Source organism: Oculina patagonica, chromosome 2 (assembly GCF_052425735.1).
Source record: "Oculina patagonica isolate OP01 chromosome 2, crgOcupat, whole genome shotgun sequence".
Taxonomy (NCBI): domain Eukaryota; kingdom Metazoa; phylum Cnidaria; class Anthozoa; order Scleractinia; family Oculinidae; genus Oculina; species Oculina patagonica.
In genome coordinates this window covers 7,967,519-7,994,888 of record NC_135759.1, presented here as the reverse complement: position 1 = coordinate 7,994,888, position 27,370 = coordinate 7,967,519, and the positions used below count along the sequence as shown (strand labels likewise).

The 27,370-nt window shown below is 38.9% G+C and overlaps 1 protein-coding gene across 1 annotated transcript; it reads right to left on the bottom strand.

Annotated features, from left to right (window-relative positions):
- Nucleotides 1-630: 630 nt before the first annotated feature.
- LOC144642902 (ATP-dependent RNA helicase SUPV3L1, mitochondrial-like) lies at nucleotides 631-27,166 on the bottom strand. Its single transcript, XM_078502006.1, has 19 exons — nucleotides 26,393-27,166; nucleotides 25,390-25,467; nucleotides 24,481-24,591; nucleotides 24,102-24,216; nucleotides 23,465-23,633; nucleotides 22,585-22,696; nucleotides 21,473-21,550; nucleotides 20,959-21,050; nucleotides 20,816-20,867; nucleotides 16,996-17,130; nucleotides 15,957-16,050; nucleotides 7,979-8,119; nucleotides 6,610-6,673; nucleotides 5,224-5,304; nucleotides 4,831-4,899; nucleotides 4,430-4,540; nucleotides 3,251-3,399; nucleotides 1,568-1,764; nucleotides 631-864 (listed from the first exon to the last, which is right to left on the bottom strand). Exons 1-18 carry the CDS (start codon nucleotides 26,952-26,954, stop codon nucleotides 1,569-1,571), a joined length of 2,409 nt encoding a protein of 802 aa, XP_078358132.1. The 5' UTR covers nucleotides 26,955-27,166; the 3' UTR covers nucleotides 631-864; nucleotide 1,568.
- Nucleotides 27,167-27,370: the final 204 nt, after the last annotated feature.

Below are 27,370 nucleotides of genomic sequence, written 5' to 3'. Positions count from 1 at the left end.
TAAGCATATCGTATCTCTTTTTTCGATCAATCTATTTTTGGCCTTTAGTGTAGTAGCAATGGTTTGAAACGGTACTCCCCTCCCTACTCCCAGGATTACGCTTAACCCTAGAGACTCCGTTTCCACTTGAGAAATTCGGAATCGAAATCGTCACGAAATCCGGATTCAGAACATGAATCCCCGTGGTCTTTCCTCGACCGAAAGCTTCGTCACCATGTCGACATAGGTTTCCGTACTTAAAATACCGGAAAAGAATACTTCAGTACTTAGTGTAAACTTAGTCTTGTGGGAGACGCGTTGGCCTCATAGTTAGCGCGCTGGACTCCGGACCCAGCGCTCCGGGTTCGAGCCCTGGCCAGATTCGTTGTGTTTGTGTTCTTGGGCAAGACACTTTACTCCCATTGGGCTTCTCTCCACCCAGGTATATAAATGGGTACCAGCAGATTTACGCTTGGGGCAACCCAGCGATGGACTAGAATCACATCTAGGGGGTTGTAGAAATATTTCAGCTACGGAAACCGGGATAAGCTCCGTCTGTATGGGCCACTAGGCTCGACGCAAACTCTAGCCTTTTTACCAAACTTAGTCTTATTTGGTTTTAACCAAGGAATATTACACAAGACACAAAAAGACCGTTCTCTGATTTTTTATTTATTTTTTTTCCATCGTGTGACTTAAAAAAAATCTCTCACGACTTAAAATATTACATCTGAATGACAATATACAATAATTATACAGATCTCTTGTAATAGTGTAATTCAAAGTACAATTCAGATAGCATCTCTCATTCTCTTGATCTCATGCAGCTGAAGAACTTTAAATAATTTTCAAAATTTCGTGCCATTCTTCACATTTACAGCTTTTCTGAAAAGTAAACGGGAAAAAAAGAATTCTGTTAGTTTTATTCAGCTTCTAAATGACGATGTTTTGACTGCTAGAGAGTTGCAAGAAACGCACGTGCACTACAGGCGGAGCAGTCAATGGCCGTTTTTATACTAGAGACGTGTTTGTTGTTCGTCTGGTTATGCGTCTCTAGAATAAAGACGGGCACACGACGCGTTACACGTCTAGACGAGCTACTTTTGGAAATGCGTCTTGAAAGACGGATGACGAAAGGAAGCTCGTCTAGACGTGTCACGCGTCTTGTGTCCGTCTTTATACTAGAGACGCATAACCAGAAGAACGAAATTTTTGCCGAAGCTCGTCTAGACGGGTAACACGTCTCTAGTAAAAAATCAAAGGCCAATGACGTCGATTGCAGATCCTGGACTAACGCGTTTTGATTGGCCAAATAACGGAGAAACCAACAAAAAAGTGTCAAGGCGATGACACGCCGGTTTCCACAACGATGACGTATCTCTACAGAAACCCGTGCAGTGTCTCTGATTGGCTGTTACTCGTTTTTGCATTTTGGCGCGCAAATAACAACCAATCGGAAGACACTACACGAAACTACGTCATCAGTGCGGTACTTTCGGATCGAACCTCAGACGGTTCCTAAGAATTGAGCTCTCGACGAGAAACGCTACGCTTCAAGACTTTATTGCACATTCCTCTTAATGCTTACCCTAAAATTTATGAAAGTTCAGCCACTTGACAAGCTTTTCATCGCTGTAGCGTCTTCTGTGATGGCGCTGGCGGTGTGTTCGTGTCGTGTACACGCCAAACGTGCTGGACGAGACTGCTTCTCCTATAATAGCTTCCACGCGGTCCTGCATTTCACAGACATGCTCTTGATCCACAAATATATGAGGGAAACGATAACTAACAAGAAAGAAAAGACAGGAAAATTAATATATGGATACGAAAACGTGCTATAAAAAGTCTTTAGCTGCTGTTCAATGACTCGAATTTTCTCCCGTATTTTGTGCTCTATCTTAACTTTGCAGATATTTGTATAAAACCTAAACAGTGAAATACAGTCAACTGTCGCCTTGCGGACACCCCGCTATTTAATACGGACACCCGCTTTTGCGGACAAAATCTAGATCCCTGGCGAAGGCAATAGAGGTTTTACTGAAAACGACTCCCGCTATTACGGAATTACGGAAACTTTGTGGTACCAACATCACAGTTTTTGTAAAAAATAAAGATGGTAAATTTTAAGCTCGGTGATAAATAATGAAGATGAATTTTTCAACAATGACACGAGCATGGGACAATGTCCCCGACGGGAATCAAACCCATTTGAACACACTTGATGATTTCGACATTGCTCCTAGCAGTTTGCAGGACGCGTGTCACATATCAACCTAAATGGCCCAGGTCACCACGAGTCTCTCGTAGCTCAGTTGGTTAGAGCGCCCAACTGGTATCTGGGAGGCCATGGGTTTGGTTCCCGTCGGGGACTCAGAATTTTTCTTTGACCCATGTGCTCGTGTCATTGTTGAAAAATTCATCTTCATTATCACAGTTTTTATTGCTTTGACTCTCGATAAAGCGGACACCATGAACTTCTCATATAAGTTATAAAACGTAAGATTGCAGTCTGTTGCTCGTCATTTGTCTAAACACACTATAAAAGTACTTGAATGTAAAGTTTTGCATCAATTCCTTCAGTGATTCAGTGGCGATACAGGCGAAAGACTTTGCCTTATCACTTCAGCTTGGCCTTTTCCATTCAGACTCTTTATCGAGCCCGCACCCACCATTCCCAACGTCTACTTAGCAGTTCGACCATAACCTCGTCATAGTCTATATTATATAACGTATGTTAAAGATGATTTCCAGTCCGTACTGCGCAATCTCCGCCTGCAATGTTTGTGAGTCTCACAAACAGAAGAATGTTTACTAGCAAAAATAAAAATTCCGGGACAAAACTTACCTTTTTCTTCATTATTAACGCCAGATATCCTTGCAAAACAATAATAACAAGTAAAAGAAGCTCGACGGTATTTCAAACGGACGTTTTAGCTCATCGTGAATTCTTGAACGAAACGATCCGTAATGGCGAACTAAAAAACTTCATGTACGCTATCACCGAAGTGTAACGTTTCAACGAATTCAAAACAAAAATGAAAACTAACCCTGAGGCTGCGCAGTACGGACTAGAAATCATCTTTAACGACCCTTGCTTACGAACACTAAACGACGCTCCGAGCGTGTCCGCTATAACGAGGGTTTTTAAAACGGTTGATTTGATGATCTAGCCAATCTTTTATTATATGTGTCCTTAGAGCCACTTGTTCCTTGTGCCCAGGCTCAGCCGGCTAAGAGGGACAATCGGCTCTGGGGACGAGAATGGACTCACCTTAGCCAAAGGTATAGATCCAGTCCCTCGTGTAACGCCTCCAGATGTTGCAGCTGTTCAAGGGACCTGGGTACTCGTGGCGGCCACTTCAATGACGCTTGTAGCTTTGAAGATGTCATGGCTGAATCACGGCACACGCATTCTGCAAACTAAAAAGAAGGCCCGAACCAAACGTTACTGCTCTGATAAACATCGCAATTCTTAAAACCAACATACAAAATCTATGGCAACCAGTACAAGGAATACGAATTTCGAGCAAGCGAACTTTTGTAACGAGTCTCTAACTTTTAAATCTGTGGATAAAACCCTAGTGTGACCATTCAAATGAAAGCTATGGAGCGGTATTTTTATGTGGTACTGTTTGTTATGCTGCACAAGGCGGTTCTAACTTTTAAATCTGTGGATAAAACCCTTGTGTGTAACCATTCAAATTAAAGCTATTGAGCATTACTTTCATGTGGTACTGTTTATTATGCTGTACATGGTGGTTCTATCTTTAAAGTCTGTGGATTAAACCCTAGTGTATGACTATTTAAATGAAAGCTATTGAGCAGTAATTTCATTTGGTGTCGTTTGTTTCACAACTTTTCTCAAACACACTTTTTCGAAAATTTGTACTTTGGCGCTGTTCAAGTATTAAAATAGGAACTTTAAGATACCTGGACGGCTGACCTCGAGGACGGCTGACCGGAAGTAATTTTTCGCGTGTAGCCTATATTGCGCATGCCCGCTCCATGCACATTGCCGTCCAGCTCCGTCCAGCTGTTGTCGAGGACGTGAGAAGTAGAGTTTTGCCGTCCACCAGTGAACAGGACTGCTTTTTGTATGATTTCGTTTAAAAATCTCATTATTTTTTTAATTCTGTTACTTTGCGTGGAATCATGAACTTTCTTGCTTGTGTTTCTACAAAAATTTCACTTGGAATTTGCACCCTGTGAATGAAAATAGTGCTTTCTGGTCCCACACTTTGAGCTAAAAGCGCCAAAATGTTTTTCTTCGCATGTTTTAAGCTAAGCAATTATTGATCCACTAACGAAGCCGTCCTCCGTTCACACACGACGGCTCTTAACGTTGGAAGTTCCCGCCAAGAACGTCGACATCAGCCCAGTCCTCCTCGCGAAATTCTACCGTCCTCGAGGTCAGCCGTCCAGGTATCTTAAAGTCCCTAATACCTCTTACCTGGACTGTCAGATCAATGGTCAGTTGTTTCTTTATATTGATCGGTGCTGTGCTGAACACATACTGGTCAGTTATGGACAAGGGAATTCCTCGTAATTTTTTGGCGACAAACTGGAACAAAAAAATTCACCAATCAGGACATCTGTTACATCTAATTACAATAAAAACTTAAAACTGAACGAACCAATCAGATCTCGTAGCAAAATCACGATACTGGTGAAAAGCGCGGGAAAACGCGTGTGAAGCCAAGTCACGGTTGATTGGGTGTGCTCCTGATTGGTTGAAAAAAAAAACAGCACGTAAGTGACACGAGCTTTTGCAAATCTAAAGCAAGCTAGGCTGTCAGTTGAAAACGTTTTATATCTGACAAAAACAGTTAAACATTTAACACGCAGACAAACCTTTTTGTCTTCCAAATCGCACATGAAATAGTTGGCGCCATCCAGCTGAACCACACTTTCAAAAACTTCCTGCAATATCAAACAAATTTCTCAATAAAAAGCTCCATCATAAAAACGCTACAAAACTTTTCAGATTTTCACTGGCGAAAATTATGATTTGAGACATGAAGGGCCTTTTAGACCCCTCGTCATGCCCTCAAAATTTAAATAACTTACACGCACCATATAAGCACTGTAAAGTTTAACAACAATGTAATTGTTGAAGTTTGTTTCATTTTAACGATCAGGTTTCCAGACTAAATTTAAACCCTTATTCAATTTGTCATTAAAATAGTTTTGTTTTTGCAAAATTCCCTGCCGACATTGCGCTTGTTTTAATATTTGTTGACTTACGTATAATTTTAAGAGGCTTGCGTCTGGAAGTTGTTCAGAGAGCATTTCAATCTGCTCCATGCTTGGGGCTAACCCTGCTGCCTGTTTGAAAAAAAAAACACATCAACAACAACCAGAAATACAATTTTTAAGGAAATTAACGCTTGTGTTAATTAAGGTATTTAAACTTAACGCCACTTAAATTAATAAACTCAGAGACTCAAAGGACAGTTTCTCAAGAAGTAAGGAACAAATCTAATAAAAAAAACATCTCTTTCGAGAGGTTTTTCAAAACGCAGGCAGTACAGCTAGGGTATTTGTTTCCTGGTTATCAGGAGTTTCAAGCCCAAAGTCCCGGTGCAAGTTTTTGCATTTCCTAATAACGAAAAGCGCTGCGAAAGTCTCAAATCTAATTTAATTAATTTGCGGTTTTCACTTGGTGCCACAGAGTCTGCAGGAATCCTACCGCAAACACGCAATACAAGCAGCGTTCATGAGAGTTCCAGAAAAAAAAACGTTGACTAAACTGCGCATGCGTTTGGCGCAAAGTACTTTGCCCTATAAAACAAAAGTACCACAAGGAGAGCAAAGGGTTTTCTGAAACAAATATATACCTTTGAAATCTTCATATGAAACTAACGTAGATATGCCCCAGGTTTTACCTGGGGGTACGGTCAGGTGCTCCCCACACCCTACCCCCTTCACAGAAATAATTAAATAATTAATTAATTGATTAATTAATTAATTGACTATTAAAGTTTACACCATAGCGCCTTAGCGCGTTAGAGGTTTAGGGGTTTAGCGAATGACAGTCCCAACAAACCATCACAATAGTGCATTCTGCACTAAAAAGGAAAAATTACTTCCTAATAAAGGAAATTAACGCGAAAGAGAGTGTAACATTTCAAAATGAAGGAAATTAACGGAGCGTGCACAAAGAAAAACACTAATGTTGAGACAAAGGAACAAGTTTATTTCAACACTAGGCGTTTAATATATCCGAGACGAAAACATGATCGTGATACTTTGCCCAAAGCATGGGTTAAAGCGAAGGAATCTGGCCGCTTCGGGCGTTCTTCACAGATTCAGTGATACAGGTAAATTTCCACCCTTTTCCCTAGGACATTAGAACATATGGACTGCATCGAGAAATTGGGGCCAAAATAATGAAAATTAAGGTCGCGGAAATCAACGCTCTACTTAATTAACGGCGCGGAAATTAACGTTAACAAAAATTAACTCGACTTTAATAAACGCGAATTTTTAAATTTCGCGTTAACTTCATGAAGCGTTGATTTTCTATTAAAAGGGAGCCTTTCCAATTTAAATTTGACCATCACGTTACTGCGAGCAATGAGCGCCTCTTGGAGTAACAGGACATGATTTACAGGCTTTCAAAACAATTACCTGAACGTCTTCGATCGGTCCTTGCATGAGCCTTCGAAGAACTTTGGAGTCCTGTTTACTCAACCTATTCCGAGAAAGAAAAGTCTGTTCAGTTAAAATTTAAAGCCCTGATGGCGGGTCCTAAGAGAAACAAAATTAACTGGCTTCCCGAGGGACTAACATTCACATGATTTGTTATGTAGCACAACAAAGACATAAGAAATAAGGCAACCTTCGGTCACCATTTGCGGTTGCACTGTTACCCTCTAACGTCATAGATTTTGCAATGTTGCCCGCTAAGAGACTTTTGGCGGGAAACAGTTTTATTGTAAGATACATGTCATGTGACTTTCAAAGAGGCAATGAGAGCGTGTGCTGTTGAGGAAACACTCCAGCTGTATAACAAATGTTGTAATCGGGTATGACTCATATAAAACAGACACTTTTGACTTTGGTTTCCACAGCATAAGGCAACTAGGAGTATTTTCTTCTTCCCCTGGAGAAAAACTAGTCCATAACATCCCCCCCCGCCGCCCCGCCGCCCCTACCCCCCCCCCCCACCCCCCAATAGAATAGATTGTCAAGCTCGCCACATCCGGCCGGGCCGGTGTGCGGAAGGTTACGGGTTCGATTCTCGGGATTCGGATTTATTTCTTTGTCCCACGCTCGTGACAAAATAAAAGTAAATCTTTCTCAGAATTAATATAATTGTATAATTGTACATGAAAACATTTGGGAATGAGAGGGGCTGGAAATTTTCCGTTCGCAAAAAGTGTGTAAAGAAACACAACGGAAGGTCAAAATATCTTCCCACATTTGAATTGATTGAAGGCCCAGAAGACAACTTCTAATCCACTTTCATTATTAGACTTCAGTCAATTCAGAGAGGAAACACCTTCATCCTTGTCCAACGTAACACTCAAATCTGGGGATTTAAAGGGACCGTGTCACGGATTTTAGCCAAACTTAGGCATAGGAAATGACCATCAAATTTGTTTAAATGTATAAAATAACCTCTTAATACAGTGAAGGAATATTTAAATAACACACCAAATGCAAAAGAAGGTACGGATGGCCAAAAGTGTCAAAGATTGAAACGGATTGCGATGTGGGCTTTTGAAATATGGTCCGGCGGAACAGTTTTCAAAGTTAATTTTGTCTGCTTGTAACTTTAATTTATGACGCCCAGGAGACACATTTAGCTGCAAGGAAGCTATGGTTTTGTCATTTAGTATCAAAGAATTAATTTCCTTGCAAACATTTAGTTTCATAGCGAATATTTGGCAAAATTTAATGACATAAAATTAACTTAGCCGTGACATAGTCCCTTTAAACACGACCGGTGATCAAGCCCAGACAATTGGAAAATAGATTGTCAACAACAACATACGTTGTAGCTTCGCCCTCGGGGTGATCTGAGCCATATCTGCCAGCTCGACCAGCGATCTGCTTGGCTTGAGAAGAAGTTAGCTGCACTGTTCTGGTTCCATCATACTTCAACAGAGTACTAAAAACAATCCTTTTAATATTCCTGAAATAGAGCGTAAGAGGAGCATTTTTTTAAAAAAAATAGCAAACAGAACAACACATATGTACTTGTTTTACGCAACAGAACCAAAAATCCATCCGCTGCGTTTACTGACTTCAAAAGTAACGACCTTCGTTGCATTCAACTTAAGTCTCTTCCTTTCGCTGCTATGGGAGGCTCGCAACATTTGGGTATCGTTACCGTGTGTAGGCCGTTCCTTGTTAATAAAACTAACTAAAAGATGTTTTTAATATATATGTTGAGTTGAAATGGAGAAATTTTACTAAAAAAACATATTGAAGACCATATTAAAAACCCGCGAGTAAGAACCTAATTTTTTCAGGTTAGCCTAAACAGGTTCTTACAAAAAGGGTAATTAACACAATTTTAGGTTTTTACATACGGGTTTTTACTGTACTAAATACACCAAGCGCGAAGGTCACACAAGGAAAATATCAGCCCGCAGTCTTGACAGTGCGGCCCGAGCGCAGTGAGGCTCGCACTGTCAAGACTGCGGGCTGATAGAGCAGTTTTCAATTGAGTGTCGTAAAACCAAAACCAAAGTAATTACACTGGCCAATCACAAAGGACACAGACAATCCAGTGAACCAATCAAAACTCGAAGCAAATACATGTAGCCGGCACGAAGCGCGGGAAAACGTGCGCGAGCGAGTCACGATTGGTTTTGGGTTTAGTTCTGATTGGCTGAGAAAGTGGCGCGAGATTTTTGAGCCAATCACTAAGCGTAGTAATGCAAAACCAAAGCAAACGCAATTTACTTTCGACACTCAAGTGAAAACCGCTCTATTTTCCAAGTACGGTCTTGGTTACAAAAGTAAAAAAATAAACTTGACCTGCATGAAAAACCCTCTCGTACTTATTATTGGTTTGTAAAACAACGTTATGGAATTATTTTTCAGACCGAAAAAACAGGTACGTCCTCGGTCAGAAAGGCGTTCTTTTTATCCTTTCCGCTTTCCGCTTATGTATCTAAGATAGGTCTGGTACAGCTAGCTTATTGTATGATTTGTATCTGTTATTTTCATTGCTTCTAACTGGAAGTCGCTACTTTTTCGATTTGCTAACAACTTAAAAGAACTGTGTCACAGATTTTAGCGAAATTAAGGCATAGGAAATGGCCACAAAATTTGGTGAAACATAAAGTTAACCTTTTAAAACAGTGAAGGAACAATTCAATACCACAGCAAATACAAAAGAAAGTACGGATGGCCAAAACTGAAGAAGATTAAAACGGATTGCGATATGGGATACCGTTAGGCTGAACAGTTTTTAAAGTTAATCTCGTTTGATTGTAACGTTAAATTACAACGCCAGGGAGACATATTTGTTTTTAATGAAGCTATGGCTTTGTCATTGAGATCCAAAGAAGTAATTTTTTCGCGAACATTAAGATTCATAGCGAGTATTTGGCAAAACTTAATAAAATACACTTAACCCAGCCGTGACACAGTCCTTTATCGTTATTTTTCGGAGGACCGCCACTTTGAAGAGTATTTACTTTCGGAAATTTACGGTGCTTAAAATATAGGGCCCAGTTGTTCAAAGGCAAGATAGCGCTATCAACAGGATAAATCACTATCCAATGGATAGCGTGGTTTGTTCAGTAAACAACTATCTACTGAATAGCAATTTATCCGGTGAATAGCGTTATCCACTTTTCGAGCAACGTGGGCAGCACTTTTTTAGGTCAATCCTTTAATAAATATCACAACCTAAGAGCAGAGTGCGTTATGAAACTTGTGAAATTTTACTAAGACTAAACGGCAAATCAAAACTAAGATTCTTATTCTTGAAAATAGCCAGTGGACTCTCCAGTCAAGATAGGCCGAGTATTAATTTGTTTTAAAACTTTCAACATTTACGTAGCGAATCACCTGATGTAATAGAACTATTGGTTTGATATTCTAGAGCGGTTTTCACTTGAGCGTCGAAAGTTAATTGCGTTTGCTTTGGTTTTGCATTTTTTTTTTTTTTTTTTGTATTTTATTTTTTTTTTTAGAAATTACAATGACAATAATACATACAAGAACCTAATGACAATGCTACAGACACAAACGAATTACAATATTAAACAAGCCTTGCACAACGTGACTTAAACTTAGTACAAATTGAAAGGACCAAATAAAAAACAAAAAAACAAAAACAAAAACAAACAAACTGCCTCCGACAGCGGGTACAGATACAGGTAATTTTTGGTTAATTTACTACAATAAGAATAAGAAAAAGAAAAAGAAAGGGTGACAATTAAAAAGGATTTAATTAGACATTAAACCTAAGGTGATAATAGAGGGAGCAGAGGCTCCCACTTCGTATAATGGTAATTTAGATTATTGTTCTCTCTCGCAATGAAACGTTCCAGTTTGTAAGTATTCTTAATACGTTCTAATAAAAGTCTTGGTGATAAAAATTTGTCATTTAATTTGAAAAGATACAGGAGATATTTGCCTTCAAGAATGATATAGTTCATCAAAGAACTGTGAGTTTCTTTATTACTTATTCCAAATAAAACATCTGTGATCTCGAAGTCCTTAGAGACTTTTAATTGGTCTCTAAACAAGTTCACAACTTCATTCCAGAACATCCTAACTCGTGGACAATAGAAAAAGAAGTGTTCTATAGTTTCTATGTCCGCTTTACATAGGTAACATAATGGGGAGTCGACTATTTTGAATTTATGAAGCGACTTGTTTGTGTAGAGAATCCTATTTAATATTTTGTACTGAAATTCGCGTAGTTTTGTACTCAAGGTTACTTGGAATGGTAAAAGGAATATGTCTTTCCAGTTTAATTGAAAAGACTCGGTATTAAAAAGATCTTCGTATTTCTTTATGGCAGTGGGCGCATGTACAATTTTAGAGATCAGGCTGCTATACAAAGATTTTGATTGCAATTTTTCTACTTCGTTTTCTTCGTTGTTAATTTTGATATGAAAAGTGGAGAGATTTAGTGGATGTGTGTGAAAAGGTATAAGACCTCTGTTTGCGTATAAAGTATTTCGCCAATGTAATGGAAGAGCCTTGTATATACTGAACAGTAAGAAAGTGTCTATGGGTGAAAGAGCCGATCGCAAAGGTTCTTTTTTAAACACAAGCTCCCCCGCACAGTCGTAGAGCTCGCCAACTTTATATAAACCATGTTCACGTATTTTGGCGCTGAAGACAGATTTACCTTCAATACAGATGTACTTGTTGTTCCATATTACTTCATTAGAAATTTCTTCCAGTGTAGAGGGATCTGTTTTATTCATAGAGGACCATAGGATTAGACATTCCTTATAGAAGATCGGAGTAACTACCGATAGCCTTTCAAAGTCAAAATTGCAATGAAATAGGAATTTGCCTCCCACCCTTTTAAGATACGTATCTAAAAAAAATTTCCAGCCTGCGGTGTACGGATCTAAATATCTTTTTATACATATTATTCTCTGTGCAGAGATCATTGACCCGATATCAGGCATGTTTAGACCTCCTTTCTCAACTGGATTAATAAGCGCCGTTCGTTTTATTTTATCTTTACCTTTCCATACGAACGTGTAGATGAGCGAATTTAGTTTTTTAATAAAATCTTTTTTACAAGAAACCAAAGCTGCGCGGTATAGGATTTTTGGAATAACGAACGATTTGATTACTTGTATTCTGCCGATAATTGTGAGGCCTCTCCAACTCCAACCTTGCAGAAATTCTTTGACACTTTTTTCAATTGACTCGAAGTTTCTTTTATCAAACAATAGGTGGTCGTTAGTAAAACAGACACCGAGAATCTTAACAACGTCTTTAATCTCTTCCACACCGAAATCCTGGGGGTGTAGCACCATATTACCTAGTGGAAGGATTTCAGTTTTTTCGTGGTTCATTTTTAAACCAGCGTATCTGCCGAAAAGCTTGACAGTGTTCATGAGAACAAAGAAAGAGGCTCTGTCACGAACAAACGATGTCATATCGTCCGCAAAAATTGTTAGTTTTAATTCGTTTCCATCGACGGATATACCCTTTATCTGTTTATTATTGCGGATGTTGACTGCCAAGGTCTCAAGAGCGATAATAAAAAGAAATGGGGAAAGTGGGTCTCCCTGGCGAACACCCCGCTTGAGTTGAAAGGAGGAAGTGGCAAAACCGTTATTGATTACACAACTCGATGTGTTATTATAAAATGTTTTTATCCAGGCAATAAAAGATTTTCCGAAGCCAAAGGTTTCTAAAGATTTTAAAAGAAAGTCCCAATTAAGCGAATCAAAAGCTTTTTCAAAGTCTATAGCAGTCAGAATACCTCTGTAGCTTTTTAGTTTTGTGAAATCAATAACATCATTGATAGTACGGACTGCATCGAAAATAGTCCGACCCTTGACGAATGCGTTTTGATCATAGTGAATAATGTGGGGGAGGACTTTCTCCAGTCTTTTAGAGATCGCCTTTGAGCCGATCTTGACGTCGACGTTCACTAAGGAGATTGGCCTCCAGTTCTTAATCAGCCTCCTATCTCGGTTTTTCTTCTCAATAAGAGTGATTACAGCTTCTTTCTGAGTTGTAGAGAGTTCACCATGACGGTAGGAAAAGTTTAGGGAATCCACCAAGTTCCGCCCGATTTCAGGCCAAAACACTTTATAAAATTCCACAGACAAACCATCGTTTCCTGGCGTTTTGTTGTTTTTAAAAGAAGAGAGAACATTAAAACACTCGGCATACGTTAGTTCGCCCTCGCACGTGTCGCGCATTTCCGGTGATAATTTGGGAATGTACGCAGAGTTTAGGAAAGGGCATGTCGACAGGTCGACAGTATCGTCAGCTTTTTCAGCATATAGGTCAGAATAGAAAGAAAAAATTTCGTCCGCAATTGTGTTGGGGTCTGTGGTCTCTTTTCCATTTTTCCGTAACAGCTTTCTTACAGAGCTCTTTTTCTTTTTATTGTTTTCTAGGTTCAAGAAATACTTTGTATTCCTTTCACCTTTCTCGTACCATGTGGCACGTGAACGAATAATTGAGCCTGTTATGATGTAATTGTATTCGTTTTCGTATTCCAATTTTACCCTTTCTAAATTCTCAATATTTTCTCTTGTTGGAGACGCAGCTACTGCTTCATCGCATTTCCTTAATTTGGTCTCAATTATTTTTATGGTGTCTCTTCTCTGGCGAGCTCTTTGCTTACTAAAAGAGATAGTTTCTTGGCGAGCCTTGTGTTTAATCCAATCCCACACTATTCTCGGGTCGTTGCAGAACTCAATTTCCGCCTTCCATTCTCGAAACTTTTCACGCATCATAAGGACATATTTATTGTCCTCTAGAAGGCTATTATTTAGTTTCCAAAAGGACGGGCCGTGTTTTTGTTCGCCTATGCTATCTATTACAAGAACGACCGCTGAGTGGTCGGTTTTAATAGCAGGCACAATGTCGACTGTGGCTACGTCATCTTGCAATTGGTCACTGATGAACCAGTAGTCTAGTCGTCTTTGGATAAAGGGAGATTTTTGTCTCCAAGTAAAACTCCTACGAGCGGGGTTTCGAATTCGCCAAATATCAGTCAACTCATTCTCCAATAGCGTGTCATCTAAACGTTTAACGGACTCTTTAAGAGTCGGATTCCCACCTAAGCCGTCGAGAGAGGGATTTAGAGTCACGTTGAAATCTCCACCGAGTAAAATTTTGCATTCTTTGAAGTGATCCTCTTCGTTGATAAGATCGGATAGTTTTTCAAAAAATTGAGATTGCTGAGTTGTCGTATTTGGTGCGTATATATTTAACAACAAAAAAGGAACGTCTTGAATAATGACCTCCAAAAGAAGAAATCTTCCTTCCTCGTCCGACTTAACTGATTTAAGTTCGAAATCAAACGTATTCCGTATGAGTATGGCGACCCCACGACTATGAGGAGAGCCGTGAGCGAAGAAGAAATCACCGCGCCATTGCGATTTCCATTGATTTTCTATATCTTTGGTACTATATGTCTCTTGAAGAAAGCAAATATCTGCATTTTGTTTAGTCAGCCAATTGAAAATTCCTTTTCTCTTTGCGAAAGTGCGAATGCCACGGACATTGAGAGAGAGAGCTTTTAATTGTAGGTTATTTGCATTGTTTTCCTTTATCACGATACTGGTTGTTAATTACAGTTAGACATGCTTGTGTCACCCCGTTAATACCTTGTTTCTGATTGGTCGGTGGTTTTGTCGACATAATAACACACACGAAACGAAACATAAAAGAAAAAAATAAAAACGTAGCCAGTGTGAAAAAGACTGTTGAATGCTACGAGTGAATGAGACCAAGTGTCACCTAATTGTTACAAGCAAAGAATATGCAAATTTGCGAGCTCCTAACGCTTCTATGAGAAACAACAATAATCATTTAAAGTGCGCGTATCGAATACGGTAAATAAACAGAAAAAAAAAGCTACTGTAAGTGTCGAGTCAAAAGCCTGAGGAAAAGGGGAAAAAGCTACACTAACCTTTTCCTGACTCCATAGCCAACCCTGTCGCGTTCATTCGTAATGATCCTGCTTCATATGAGTAAATATAACTAAATACCGCGCATAGGTAATGGAATTTAGATATATGTAGAGTCTACATTATTTCTTTACCGTCTATAACAAGTTTGTATGGTTCAGATCTGCTGAAAGCGGCTCTCTTCCCCTGTGATCGGGCTACTTCCATTTGGGGGGTTAGCTTCCTTCTCATGTCGAAGACTTTTTTTGGGAAATCCGGACCGATACCATAACCTGACTCCTTATCAATGTGGCGTCGGCGAGCGAAGACAGCTTCGCGATCTTTAAAGCGTAGAAAACGCGCTATTATGACACGCGGCTTGCTTTCGTTGGACATGGACTTTTTCCCAATGCGATGTACGCGTTGAAATTCGATGGAGCGAGCGTTTTCCATGTTTAGATTCCTCTCGAGGAAGTCCATAAGGATATCTTCTGTGGATTCGTCCGCATCGCTCTCGGGAATGCCGTAGAATCGTAGGTTTTCGCGACGGTCATAAATTTCGTAATCTAGTAGTTGCAGGCGTAATTTCTCCAATTCTAACTGCGTGTTTTTGTCAGAATCTTGGAGTTTCATTTTCCCATCTTCAACCTCGTCATTAAGGAATTTGACGCTGTCTTTGAGGCTATTTGTTTCCTGAGCCGCGTCGGTAACCTCTTGTTTTAAGCGGTTAAACTCGCTCTCTAAACCTTTTACAGTTCGGTTAATTCTATCCATCGATTCATGAAGCGACTTTATTTGGCAACCAATACTGTCTAGTTGGTTTAACTTAACGAGGATCTCGTCCATTTTTGACCCGAGTTTGTCTGCCATGTTGAGTGCAGACAGGACTTCGTCGCCTGGATCGCTGCTTGAAGGAGAAATGGCGACTGGCGCGAGGTCTTGTAAAACTGATTCTTCTTCTTCTCTTAATCGCTTTGATTCAGGCGATACAGTCTCGATATTTGTTGGACTTCTGCTTCCTCGGCTTTTTCTTTTAAAGAGAGACGAAAATTCCATACAGAAGCAAAGAGCGCACGAGAGAAGACGGAGAAGCCAGGAGCTCGTAAAATGCACGTCTTCACTCCGCCATACTCAGTCCCAGTTGATTGGTTTTGCATTGCTACGCTTGGTGATTGGCTTAAAAATCTCGCGCCACTTTCTCAGCCAATGAGAACTAAAACCAAAACCAATCGTGACTCGCTCGCGCACGTTTTCCCGCGCTTTGTGTCGCTTCGAGTTTTGATTGGTTCACTGGATTGTCAGTGTCCTTTGTGATTGGCCAGAGTAATTACTTTGGTTTTGGTTTTACGACACTCAATTGAAAACTGCTCTAATGTACACAAACTTTAAACATTTTATTAAACTTACAAGTTAAGTCCCATTCCAATAGCATCCGATGCCACAAGCACAGAACACTCATCTGATGGGTCATTAAACTTATTCGCCTGTTCCACTTTTGTAGCTGAAACAAAAAAACAATTTTGAAAAAATACACTAAATTTACTTCAAAAATTGCTCATTATTTACAATATCATTGCTATAAGCAAAATTTAGCATGGAATCGACAAGTTAGGTGCATGGGCTTATGCTGAATCTCACAGCACTTAAATCAATGCCAAAAATAATATGAAATTTTCTCTGTGAATGCAAAAGCTTTTCTTCAGTTGTGCCCAGCAAGTCCTTAAACCATCTTTGTCCATGTTAGTTAATCAGAATGGCACAAAGCCTGGCACAAACGGAGGCGCAAGTTGACGCAAATTTTCAACTTGTGTCTCCGTTTGGCCAGGATTTGCTTGTACTTGTGTTGACTTGCAATGACTTGCGTTCCCTTTGATTGGGATCAAATTTGCAGGCAAGTCATAGGAAGTTTTTCACAGTTTGGCCACCCAACGCAAGTCATCACAAGCCTTGCTGTTTACTGAATCGCGCGCGCAGTTGCATTGAAATGGCTTTTTTTTTTGACAACTTGCGTGCACTTGCATCTAAACGTTTGGCCAGCCAACGCTGCCTCGTCCCCAGGCGTCCTCGTCCTTGGTCGTGCACGGTTCACTTGGCATTGTGGGACTGACGTGCACGGTTCGCTTGGCGTTCTGGGCCTGATCGCTCCCTAACCATCAAACCCCGTGCTCCCTGTTTTCCCGCCTTACCGCCTCAACGTCCGGCCAATCGGCGCCTGGGGACGAGGCAGCAGCCAACGCTGATGTACTGAAGTTGAACTTGCGACTACCTGCGTCTCTGCGGATTCGAGCGATGTGATTCTATTTAAAAGAATTTCACTAGATGCAGTCTTCCCTTTTCACAGGTTTTAACATAGTTCATAATCAAGCTTTTTTTCAGCTGGTATTTAATCTCTAAATTTAAACACTTTCTTTATTACCAGTATTAAACAAGACCATTGTTCAGTTACCTGGTGGAAGGCCTCCATAAATAATGGCACACTTTTGTTTACTTTCTCTTTCAATCTCTCTTCTAACTTGATACAAGTCTCGTTGGGAAAATGCAACAACACAATCTCCAGGCTTGACATTTCTAAAACTCCCACCTTCAAAAATCAAATCAATAATTAACAGTTCACGCAACATCATGATACGCCCTAATTGTAGAATAGTGATCCCAGGGCTTGTATAATTTTTGTAAGAATGGTTTTTCTGGGCGTATTTTAAGAGGGCCCATACATTCTGCCCCTAAAATAAAAATAATTAAATAAGTAAAAGAAACATTTTTTGTCATAATGTTGCTCAAAAAGATAGTATTAAAAGGCTAAAAAGGGATAAAAAGTTATAAAGATCTTAAAAACAAAACGTTTTCGACTCTAAGGTCATCATCAGTGTTAAATGAACAAGGTCATCATTATTCAACACTGATGATGACCTTAGAGTCGAAAACGTTTTGTTTTTTAGATCTTTATAACTTTTTATCCCTTTTAAAATTATTAAAACATTTTTTTCTTTTACTTGGCCTTAATTGCTATATTTAGAGGGAGGCACGGTGCCCTAATGGTTATTGAATCGACTCCGAGTCGAACGGCCCGGGTTCAAGGCCTGGCCAGGGCGCTGCGTTGTGTTCTTGGGCAAGACACTTTACTCTCACAGTGCCTCTCTCCACCCAGGTGTATAAATGGGTACTGGTGAATTTACTGCTGGTAGTAACCCTGCAATGGATTACCATCCCATACAGGGGGGAGTAGCAATACTCCGGGATAAGTTCCGGCTGTATGGGCTCGGACACAGACTTTACCTTTACCTTAGAGAGGAAGCCACAACAGCACTTGCTGGTTTTCATGCGGGTCCTCTATCCAGATTGAAATGGAATTTGGAAATGTTGGTTTTTGTGGAGGGAGGAAAACTGGTCAGGAGAACCTGGAGAAAATATTCGCCTAATACAAGATACTATTTATTTCACAAGCCAAACAAATTGTGAAGGTATAGCTATCTTTCTTGACTTTAAAAAAGCTTTTGACTCGATAGAATGGAACTATCTATATGCCGCTCTTAACCTCTTCAACTTCGGGCCTGATATCCTAAATTGGATCAAAATAATATATAACGATGTTTCCAGTTGTGTCATCCATAACGGTCATGCTTCTGATTTTTTCTCGCTACAACGCGGAGTTCGACAAGGTTGCCCCCTATCCGGAATTCTGTTTATCTTAGGAATTGAATTATTTGCAAGAGCCTTAAAGAACAATGCTTCCATCAAAGGCATTCAAGTTGGTGACAACGAAATAAAAGTAGCACATTATGCTGATGACACCACTGTTTTTGTCCGCGATCTAAAATCAGTTCATGAGCTGCTTAGTTTTCTTAAAGATTTCAGTTCCATCTCCGGCCTAGAGATTAATACCGCGAAAACTGAAGCAATGTGGTTAGGGCAGTGGAAAAACAGACAGGACACTCCCTTCGGCTTCAAATGGCCGAAAGAACCGATACTTTCTTTAGGTGTTTTCTTTTCACATAACCAAATTGATGCAGATGAACTCAATTTTGGTGCTAAAATAAGAGACCTAGAAAAATCGCTGAGCGCGTGGCAAAGAAGAAAGCTAACACTATATGGAAAAATTAATATAGTTAAAACACTAGGTCTCTCTAAACTGATCTTTAATGCTTCAGTCCTGCACGTCCCATACCACTTTATCGAGAAAATCAACAAGATTACGTTCAACTTTATCTGGGACGGAAAACCATCTAAAATCAAAAGAACTACCATAATAGGAGAAAAAAAGAACGGTGGACTAAAAATGTGCGATTTTACAATTATGGAAAAGGCACTAAAGACAGCTTGGATCTACAGAATTCAAAGCAACTCATCCGCTGCATGGAAATTCATTCCGGACCACATTATGCGACACCACGGAAATCTCACTTTCTTAACGCATTGTAACTATGATGTTAAATCTCTAAAGCTTGAAAATCTGCCGGATTTCTATTGCTCAATCTTAAAATATTGGCAAAATTTTAAAACACTAGATGACAACAACAGTGATATTAAACAGGAAATTCTATGGAATAACTGCAGCATTCTTATCGACAGAAAGCCAATCTTTTATAGAAATTGGTTCGCCCAAGGAATTGTTCGTTTGCACCATTTACTGAACGAGCATGGACTTTTTTACAACCTTGCTGAATTTAAAATAAAATACAACCTTAACGTGCCTTTCACCGTCTACTACGGCCTCCTCGATGCCATACCACGTGCGTGGAAAAATGAACTAAAACTGTGTAACCATACCGACATTGTCAACCAAAATAGTGAAACACTCTTATCGACTGCTTCAATTTACTCTACTTTCCTAGATAACTCCTTCAAACCACCAACTTCGCAAAGTAGGATCCTTCGTCATGGCTTTACTGAGAGTAATGTCCAAAAGGTTTATCAACTACCTTTCATTATTACAAAAGAAACCCAAATCATCATGTTCCAATATAAAGTTATACACAACATACTCCCCACACAGATGAGCCTTTATCGTGATGGCCTTTCTGACAACGACATCTGTCTTCTTTGCAATACTGAAAAACAGACTTTAAACCATTTGCTTGTCAATTGCTTAAAAACAACCTCCTTCTGGAAATTATTTGAAGACTGGTGGTATGAAAAGTCCCAAGAACGACTATCTCTAACTCAAAGCATCATACTATATGGTTTTTTCGGTAAGACATCACACTGGCAGGCACTTAACTATTCAATTATCCTGGGAAAACACTATATTTTCTGCACAAATGGTGACCAAGACGAACTGTGTTTCCGAACGTTTCTTCTTCGTCTTCGCGACAAATTGCAGATACTTAGAGAGAGTGCAATCGCAAGTAAATGCTTAGACCAATTTCAGCGTACGTGGGCTTTCCTTCTGTAAGACTTCTTTTATAACATTCTAAATTCGTACTGTATATTTGAAGCATATAAGTATTGTAGGTAAAGTAGGATAATTCAAAATTAGGCGGAAAATTTGTAATTTTTGTAGTGTTATGTAGTGTTACTAGTGTGTAAGCGTGTATTATATATGAAGCAAAATTGTGTAAAAAAAAAAAAACCTGTATAGTAGTAGTAAATACTTTAGTTTATAAAATTATTGTATAGTAAGTAGTGTAGTATAAGTATTGTTTTTGTAAGTAGTATTGTAACTAGCGTATGTTTTTGCTTTGTAAGTAGTGTTTTTTTTGGTGTTGCAATAATAATAAAAAAAAAAAAAAAAAAAAAAAATGAAATGAAATTCTGAAATTAAAAAAAAAAAAAAAAAAAAAAGAACCTGGAGAAAAACCCTCAGAGCAAGGACAAGAACCAACAACAAACTCAAACCACGTATGGCACCAGGGCAGAATCAAACCCGGGCCAGGCGAGTGCTTTCACCACTGCTCTACCCCTGCTTGCCCCTGCATCACCGAGATCCATATTCAGGCTATACCCTGGTTTTGAACTGCATACAGTCTGCACTTGCATTATGTTGTGACATCTTGGGTGCATTTTGATAGATACCTGTAAGGTTTACTAAATATTTTCCACACACGCAAAGCCTCAATTCATTTAAGGCTGCACAGAAGAGTATTTTTCACAAACTTCGAGTGAGAAACACTTTCTCAATTGTTTCATTTATCTCCTCAATCAAAAATAAAACTGAATGTACAGAGAAAAACAGAGATATAAAACCGTAAAAATCTATGGTCACAGTTCTGATGTCCTTTGTTTTAACTTGATGAATTATTAATCAATCAGTTTGAGAAAGGCCTTACCAAGGCTGTGATGGCTGATTTCCAGAGGGGACAGTCTTTCATAACGACGAACCTATTGTTAAAAAACATGATTTGTTCTTTAGTATCTTAAGTTTTGATAGTTGCACTCAAATGTGTGACATTATAATTTAATCCAATGTTACCTCCATTTCATCACTGCAAGAAGCCACTAGTCTCTGAACAACATTTATGGCAGAGCTTTCCCCGCAAAGGTGAATTTCAGGGCATGGAAGACCTGTTATGAAGACACCAAGGATAAACATTTGACAATAACAAATAAGAGCGGTTTCACATGAGTGTAAAAATTTGCATTTTCTTTGGTTTTGCATTCCCATGCTTAGTAATTGGTTTAAAAATGCATGTCACTTTCTCATCCAATCAGAAGTAAAACCTGCGCATCATGTATTAGCTTCGAGTCTTGATTGGTTTGCTGGTTTGATTGGCTTGTGTCCTTTGAAATTGGCCAGAGTGATTTCTTTGGTTTTGGTTTTACAACACCCAATCAAAAAATTGCTCTATCCATCCGTTGTTCTCAATTAATGTGTTAATTGGTCTTAATTGGTCAGTTTTGTTCCAAGTGACCTGGTTTAAGTAGCTGCACTGTAATGAATGTGAAACAAAGGGAAAAAAATTAAACTGGTTTAAAACAGAACTTACCTAAGAGAGCACGTGACCAGGCCCAGCCTCTGTCATTGTCTTGAATCATCTGAATTTCATCTATCACTGCACAATCATCTGTCCAAAGAATTAACATAATATATACACTAGTAAATAATAAAGATGGTAAATTTTAAGCTCGGTAATAAATAATGAAGATGAAGTAACATGACTCGAGCATGGGACAAAGAAAAATTCTGAGTCCCCGACGGGAATCGAACCCATGGCCTCCCAGACCGGTATCTGGGAGGCCATGGGTTCGATTCCCGTCGGGGACTCAGAATTTTTCTTTGTCCCATGCTCGAGTCATGTTGAACACTTCATCTTCATTATATATACACTAGTTATACATTATACACTATTAATAACATTATAAATTACCAAAGTTAGCATGACATGTACATGTTAAAAAAAAGCCTAGTGGCCCATCAGGCTGGAGCTTATCCCAGTTTCTGTATGAAGCGACTAGGAGTATTTCTAAGTACTCCCCCAGGATGGGATGCTAGTCCATAACAGGGTTACCCCCAGCAGTAAATTTGCTGGTATCCATTTATACACCTGGGTGGAAAGAGGAACTGTGAGAGTAGAGTCTCTGGCCCAAAAACACAATGCAGTGACCCGGCCAGGGCTTGAACCCAGACCACTCGATCCAGAGTCCAGTGCACTCACCATTAGACCACAACATGACACCTCCCAACCCTCCCAACATGTACATGACTGAAGTACTAAAAATTGTTACGGGTAATCTAGAACAGATTTGATCTTTGATTTACATGCGAACGGTTGTTATATTGGAAATCAACAACTACAGATTACATGTTTAATTCAAAGTAAATTTAAAAAAATAGTTAGTAACTTGCTAGGATAGGCTTGCAATAAAAATGTTGGTAGAACAGCCTGGCAGATCAGAACTTTAATTCAAAGTACCGGGTACTTGTGTAAAATATTATCTGCAGCACATCAAAACCCAATTTTACACATCAGAAGTATAAGCCCTGAAATTCTCTCCCCCCCCCCCCCCCCCCCTTCTCATTACTAAAACACTCTTTTCTTTGCATCTGGCTATATGTGAGCAGGCATGCATGTTTTCTATTTTCTAAAGTATTACATACAAGGTCTTCTAGTGGAGCACATCTCAATAGTACAAGCAATATGATTGGCTGGTTGATCTGATGATATTGCCCACTGTCTGTCCTCACCAGTCACCAGGTCACAAGGCAATCCCTGTTACCAATGATAACAAAAAAAGTAACCCATTAATAATTGATTGCGACAAAAACAAGCAATCTCTATGGTTAATGTATTATTAGTATTAGATCAAATAATTTATATAGGCTGAGAAGCCAGTTTCAATCAATAAATCACAAGAAATTATCCAAAGCCCTTTCCTCAGGCCCACACTCTATCAATCTCCATCAATATTATAGAAGAGGATGTTGGCAATAAAAATTAGTGTTTTGAGTACAATTTGTCTGGTCATAGAACCTTATTGTTGGATCCCCACACAGGGTTTGTACCTTTTTTCACAAACAATTTTCCAGGACTTTTCCAGGACTCAGATCGGTTTTTCCAGGACTCCAAAATTCACAATAACCCTTTCACTTCCAAGATCTCACTATGATTTCTTGTCACTGTATGCCATACATTTATTATCTTAGTTCTGAGAATTCAGTTGTTACTTGTCAGTTAAACAGATTTCCAGAACTTTCCAGGACCTGTTGTCTTTTTCCAGGAATTTCCAGTCCTGTTTAGTGCTAAAATAAAATTTCAGGTCTTTCCTGCTTTTCCAGGACCAGTACGAACCCTGCCCACAATAGCCAACTGTGGACTTGGCAATTCAAACTTGGAGTCAGCTTAAACCCTTACTAAAAGATTAAATTTTCTAAGTGCCCAGGAACCAAACACCGTGTTACACCGTCCCATACAAATTGCATGCAAGTTGATGTGCCTAATTAAAAGTATACTTTATTAATATTTTATAACATCACTAACAGTGTCATTTGTTCTTCTAAACACTTCTGTTGCTAGAAGCCGTAGTGGACCACAGTACAATCCAGTGTCAGCTGCCCGAAATCTCTCAATTGCAGAGTGTGTCTTGCCGCTGTTTGTAGGACCAGCATGGAAAATAATTTTCCTTTTAATTGTTCTGGCTGCTGGGAACCTAGTGCAACATAAAATAATAATTATTGATGATAGTAATGATGCCAGGCATGTAATAAGACCCGAAACATTGAAGCAAAAGGAAAGGAAACCACCGAAACAAGTGAAAACCCATTACTGTTTTTGAGAGCTAACCATAAACAGGCTAACCTGAGCATTATTTAGGCTAACTGGAGTGCTATTCAGGTTACCCTGGTAACTGTGATGCTGTTCAGGCTAACCAGAGTCAAAACCACCGAAACAAAATGAAATGACATGGCACTTCGGTTAGCCTGAATAGCGCTCAGGTTGGCCTGTTTATGGTTAGCTCTCAATAACGGATAGGCTTTGCTTGTTTCGGTGGTTTTGTTTTGTTTCGTTTTGCCATTTCGGTTTAAGTACATGCCAAGACGTGAACGGTAACTTTCTTACTTATAAAAAGGAAATCATACAGAGTAATCAGTAAAATAATTTAAATCACTTTACTCACAAATCTGCAGGGCCACGTAGGTCTGATATTTTTTTGACCTCATCAATGCAGTTTAGCATGGGGTGTGCTCGCCGTGCATATGCCAGAAATAAAGGAAAAAGATTTGCTATATAGTCTGTGGATCATAAAGACAAATAATAAATGCACATTCAGACTAACACAGATCAGTTTTAAGGAAAAATTTAAGAAAAACTGTCAATGAAAATTTTAAAATGTACATAACTTAATATTTTTGTAAGACATGAAAATACATTAAAGACTACAAATTGCACTCGCCGTACAGGCTCATGCAATTTTGAAAGCTTTTAATTAGTGTGTGATTACCTATACAAACTCAAATAAACTATATAATGGCAGGGAACTGTCAACATAAACTCACCAGATTTATAATAAGATGTACTAAATACTTTCAACATTTGTTCATTCCCTTTCTTTATCTGTAGAAGAAGCTTCCTTCTAAAATCTCGAAAAATCTTTTTAAATAAAACATCTACAAAACAAACAAAACAGACCATGATTATTACTTTGAACAAGAAATTAATTATTTTTGGGAAGCCAATGGCTATTCTAGTTTGTATCAGAAGCTCATTTCACTTAATTATAAACCTTCATGCAGTATAAAGAAATATTTTGAAATGCATGTTTCACTGGATCATGAGTAACAGAGTCCTAAGAAAAATCGGAAGAAAAAGGGAATTAAAATTGTTTACTGTTTTCCGGGATCTTTTCGGAGGTTAAGAATATTTAAAAATCGACGTTTCGTTTTTTTAAATATTCTTAACCTCGGAAAAGATCCCGGAAAACAGTAAACAATTTTAATTTCTTAAGATGAGAGGTGAAAGTTTCAGAAATAGGATTAGAAAAAGGGAATGTTCTGACTCTGATTCTGTCAATATTATGACTCTGCTTACGACTCCAATTTTCAATTTTTACGAGCTAGGTAGTAAGTCCTCTTACAACTCTGACTACGAAGCTGTCGTCAGTGAAAACCAGCCTTTAATGGGTTTTTTTTTTTTTTTTTTTTAAAAAAAAAAAAAAAAATAAAAAAAAAAAAAAAAAAAAGAGCAAAAAAACGAGACGAGTACGGACTGTAATTCATCTTTAAGATGACTTGAGTGAAAAAAGGAGAGTTTTTGTAGTATAGTTATATGAGTACAATAGAAAGCATGCATGAGTCTCAGATTTCAAATCACCATGCACTGAAACAAACAGGGATGAAGAAGGAGAGTGAAAAGAATTAAAAGAATAATTTAATATTAATTAGAAAAGGTAACGCTAGACTCCTTACCACTAATACCATTTTGACGGGCAGCTTTTCTTACTCGCCAGTCTTCAAAGAATCCCATAAGAAACTGATTTGCCATTTCTGTTGGAAACAAAAATTGGAGATATACTGAACTGAGCTGAACACATAACACTATAGAAAACAATGGGAGCAAACAGTATTTAAAATGATGTACGTATATATGGTTGGAGGTGCGGTTACCAAATGGTTAGTGCACTTGACTCCAGATCAAGTGGTCCAGGTTCGAGCCCTGGCCAGAGTGTGTTGTGTTCTTGGGCAAGACACTTAACTCTCTTCTCTCTCTGTCTCTCTCCACCCAGGTGTATATGTTGTGGTTTAATTTTTTCTTTGGTTTAAAATTTTTCAAACCAGTTTGATTTTTATTTTTCATTGTCTTATGTTCATTAACATAATCTGAAACAAAGGGAAATAAAAATCAAACTGGTTTGAAAAATTTTAAACCAAAGAAAAAATTAAACCACAACATATATATATCAACCCTCCAAGTTAAGACCATTTTAGTCGCCATGGCGACTAAAATTTTGGACCTGGCGACTAAATTTGAAGCAAGGTCGCCAGCCTGGCGACTAAAATTGAGAGGAATGATTGAAAGTATCAGCTTAATTTGGTGACTAAAATTTTTCACTGGCGACCAAAACTTGAGTAGTTGGTGGCCAAATGACCACTAAGGAAAAAAGTAAACTTGGAGGGTTGTATATATAGGGTCTGTCGAATTTTATACTGGGGGGAACCCTGTGATGGACAAGAATACCATCCAAGAGGGGGGAGGAGTTGCTTGCTTGGGAAAGCTCCAGCCTGATGGGCCACTAGGCTCAAACAGAAACTTTATACCTTCCATATTAAATTACCAGTACATGTTCAATTCCTGTGGCTGTTTATAATTTCAATCCTGAATTTCACTCCCTTTTCTCTCTAAGATCTCAGCCTTCAAATAAGCCAAATCCTGGATCCCGAAAAAACCTATTAGGGACCCTTGCTAACCAACCTGTTGTGAGAGGGACTGACTTCTGTGAAGAACTGTCTTTCTTTGGCAAGTTTTCTGTAAATGAAGTTTCTGTTCCTTTCAATGTGGAACTTTCAACAGTACAATTTGTTAAAGATTCAATAGTAACAGAATTTTCAGTGGCCGTATCCACTGTAATTTGAGCCTCAGAATTTTGACAGTGTTTAGACACGTCTTCACAAACAGATGCTTTATCCCTTGCATCTTCTTGGAGCGTTTCAATGTGTTTGTCGTCTTTTATACTCTGTTGTACAACAGCTTCTTCTTGTAGCAAACTTCTTGAGTAATGTAAACCTAACTTGTTGACATTAAATCGTCTTTCCTGAGGCCTAAGACATGGACACGACAAAGAATGCTTGTTCCATATCGAGAAATGTTTGGAAGTAATAGTGCAACTTCCTGAGAGCGAAGACCTGTGAGTTGAATCACATCCAGGGCGAAGGACGTTTCTCCAAATTGCAACACTTCGTTTTCCAACATGACGGCATAAACCCGAATGCAGGCGATTCCTGGAGTAAAAATTTATCAGGCCACAAAACGCCATCTCGTTCTTGACTTGTCAAATGTACTGAACTGTTATTAAATATACTCTAATTCTTTTTTGCAGAACACATGTTAAAACGACCGCCATGTTGGCTAAGACGCCGTGAAGGATTGGGTCGGGGCTGTGATCCTCGTGCCCAGACCTCGAAAGAGAGGAAAGTAAGGAATGGACTACGGAACACTGGACAGCGTGAATTTTGGGCACGCAAACCAAGTCAACGGTTCACAAATTTCACGATACTTAACAATACGCAAAAACATTTCCGGAGAGTAGCTGCGCTCTCAATAAATAGATGATGTAACCTTACGTGCAAAAATCGAGTTCTTTTAAAAAAATTCTGAATCTGATTCGCGTAAATATTAAGACGAAATTCGTCAGGAAATTGAGTGATATTAATTTTAGTTGGACAAAAATCG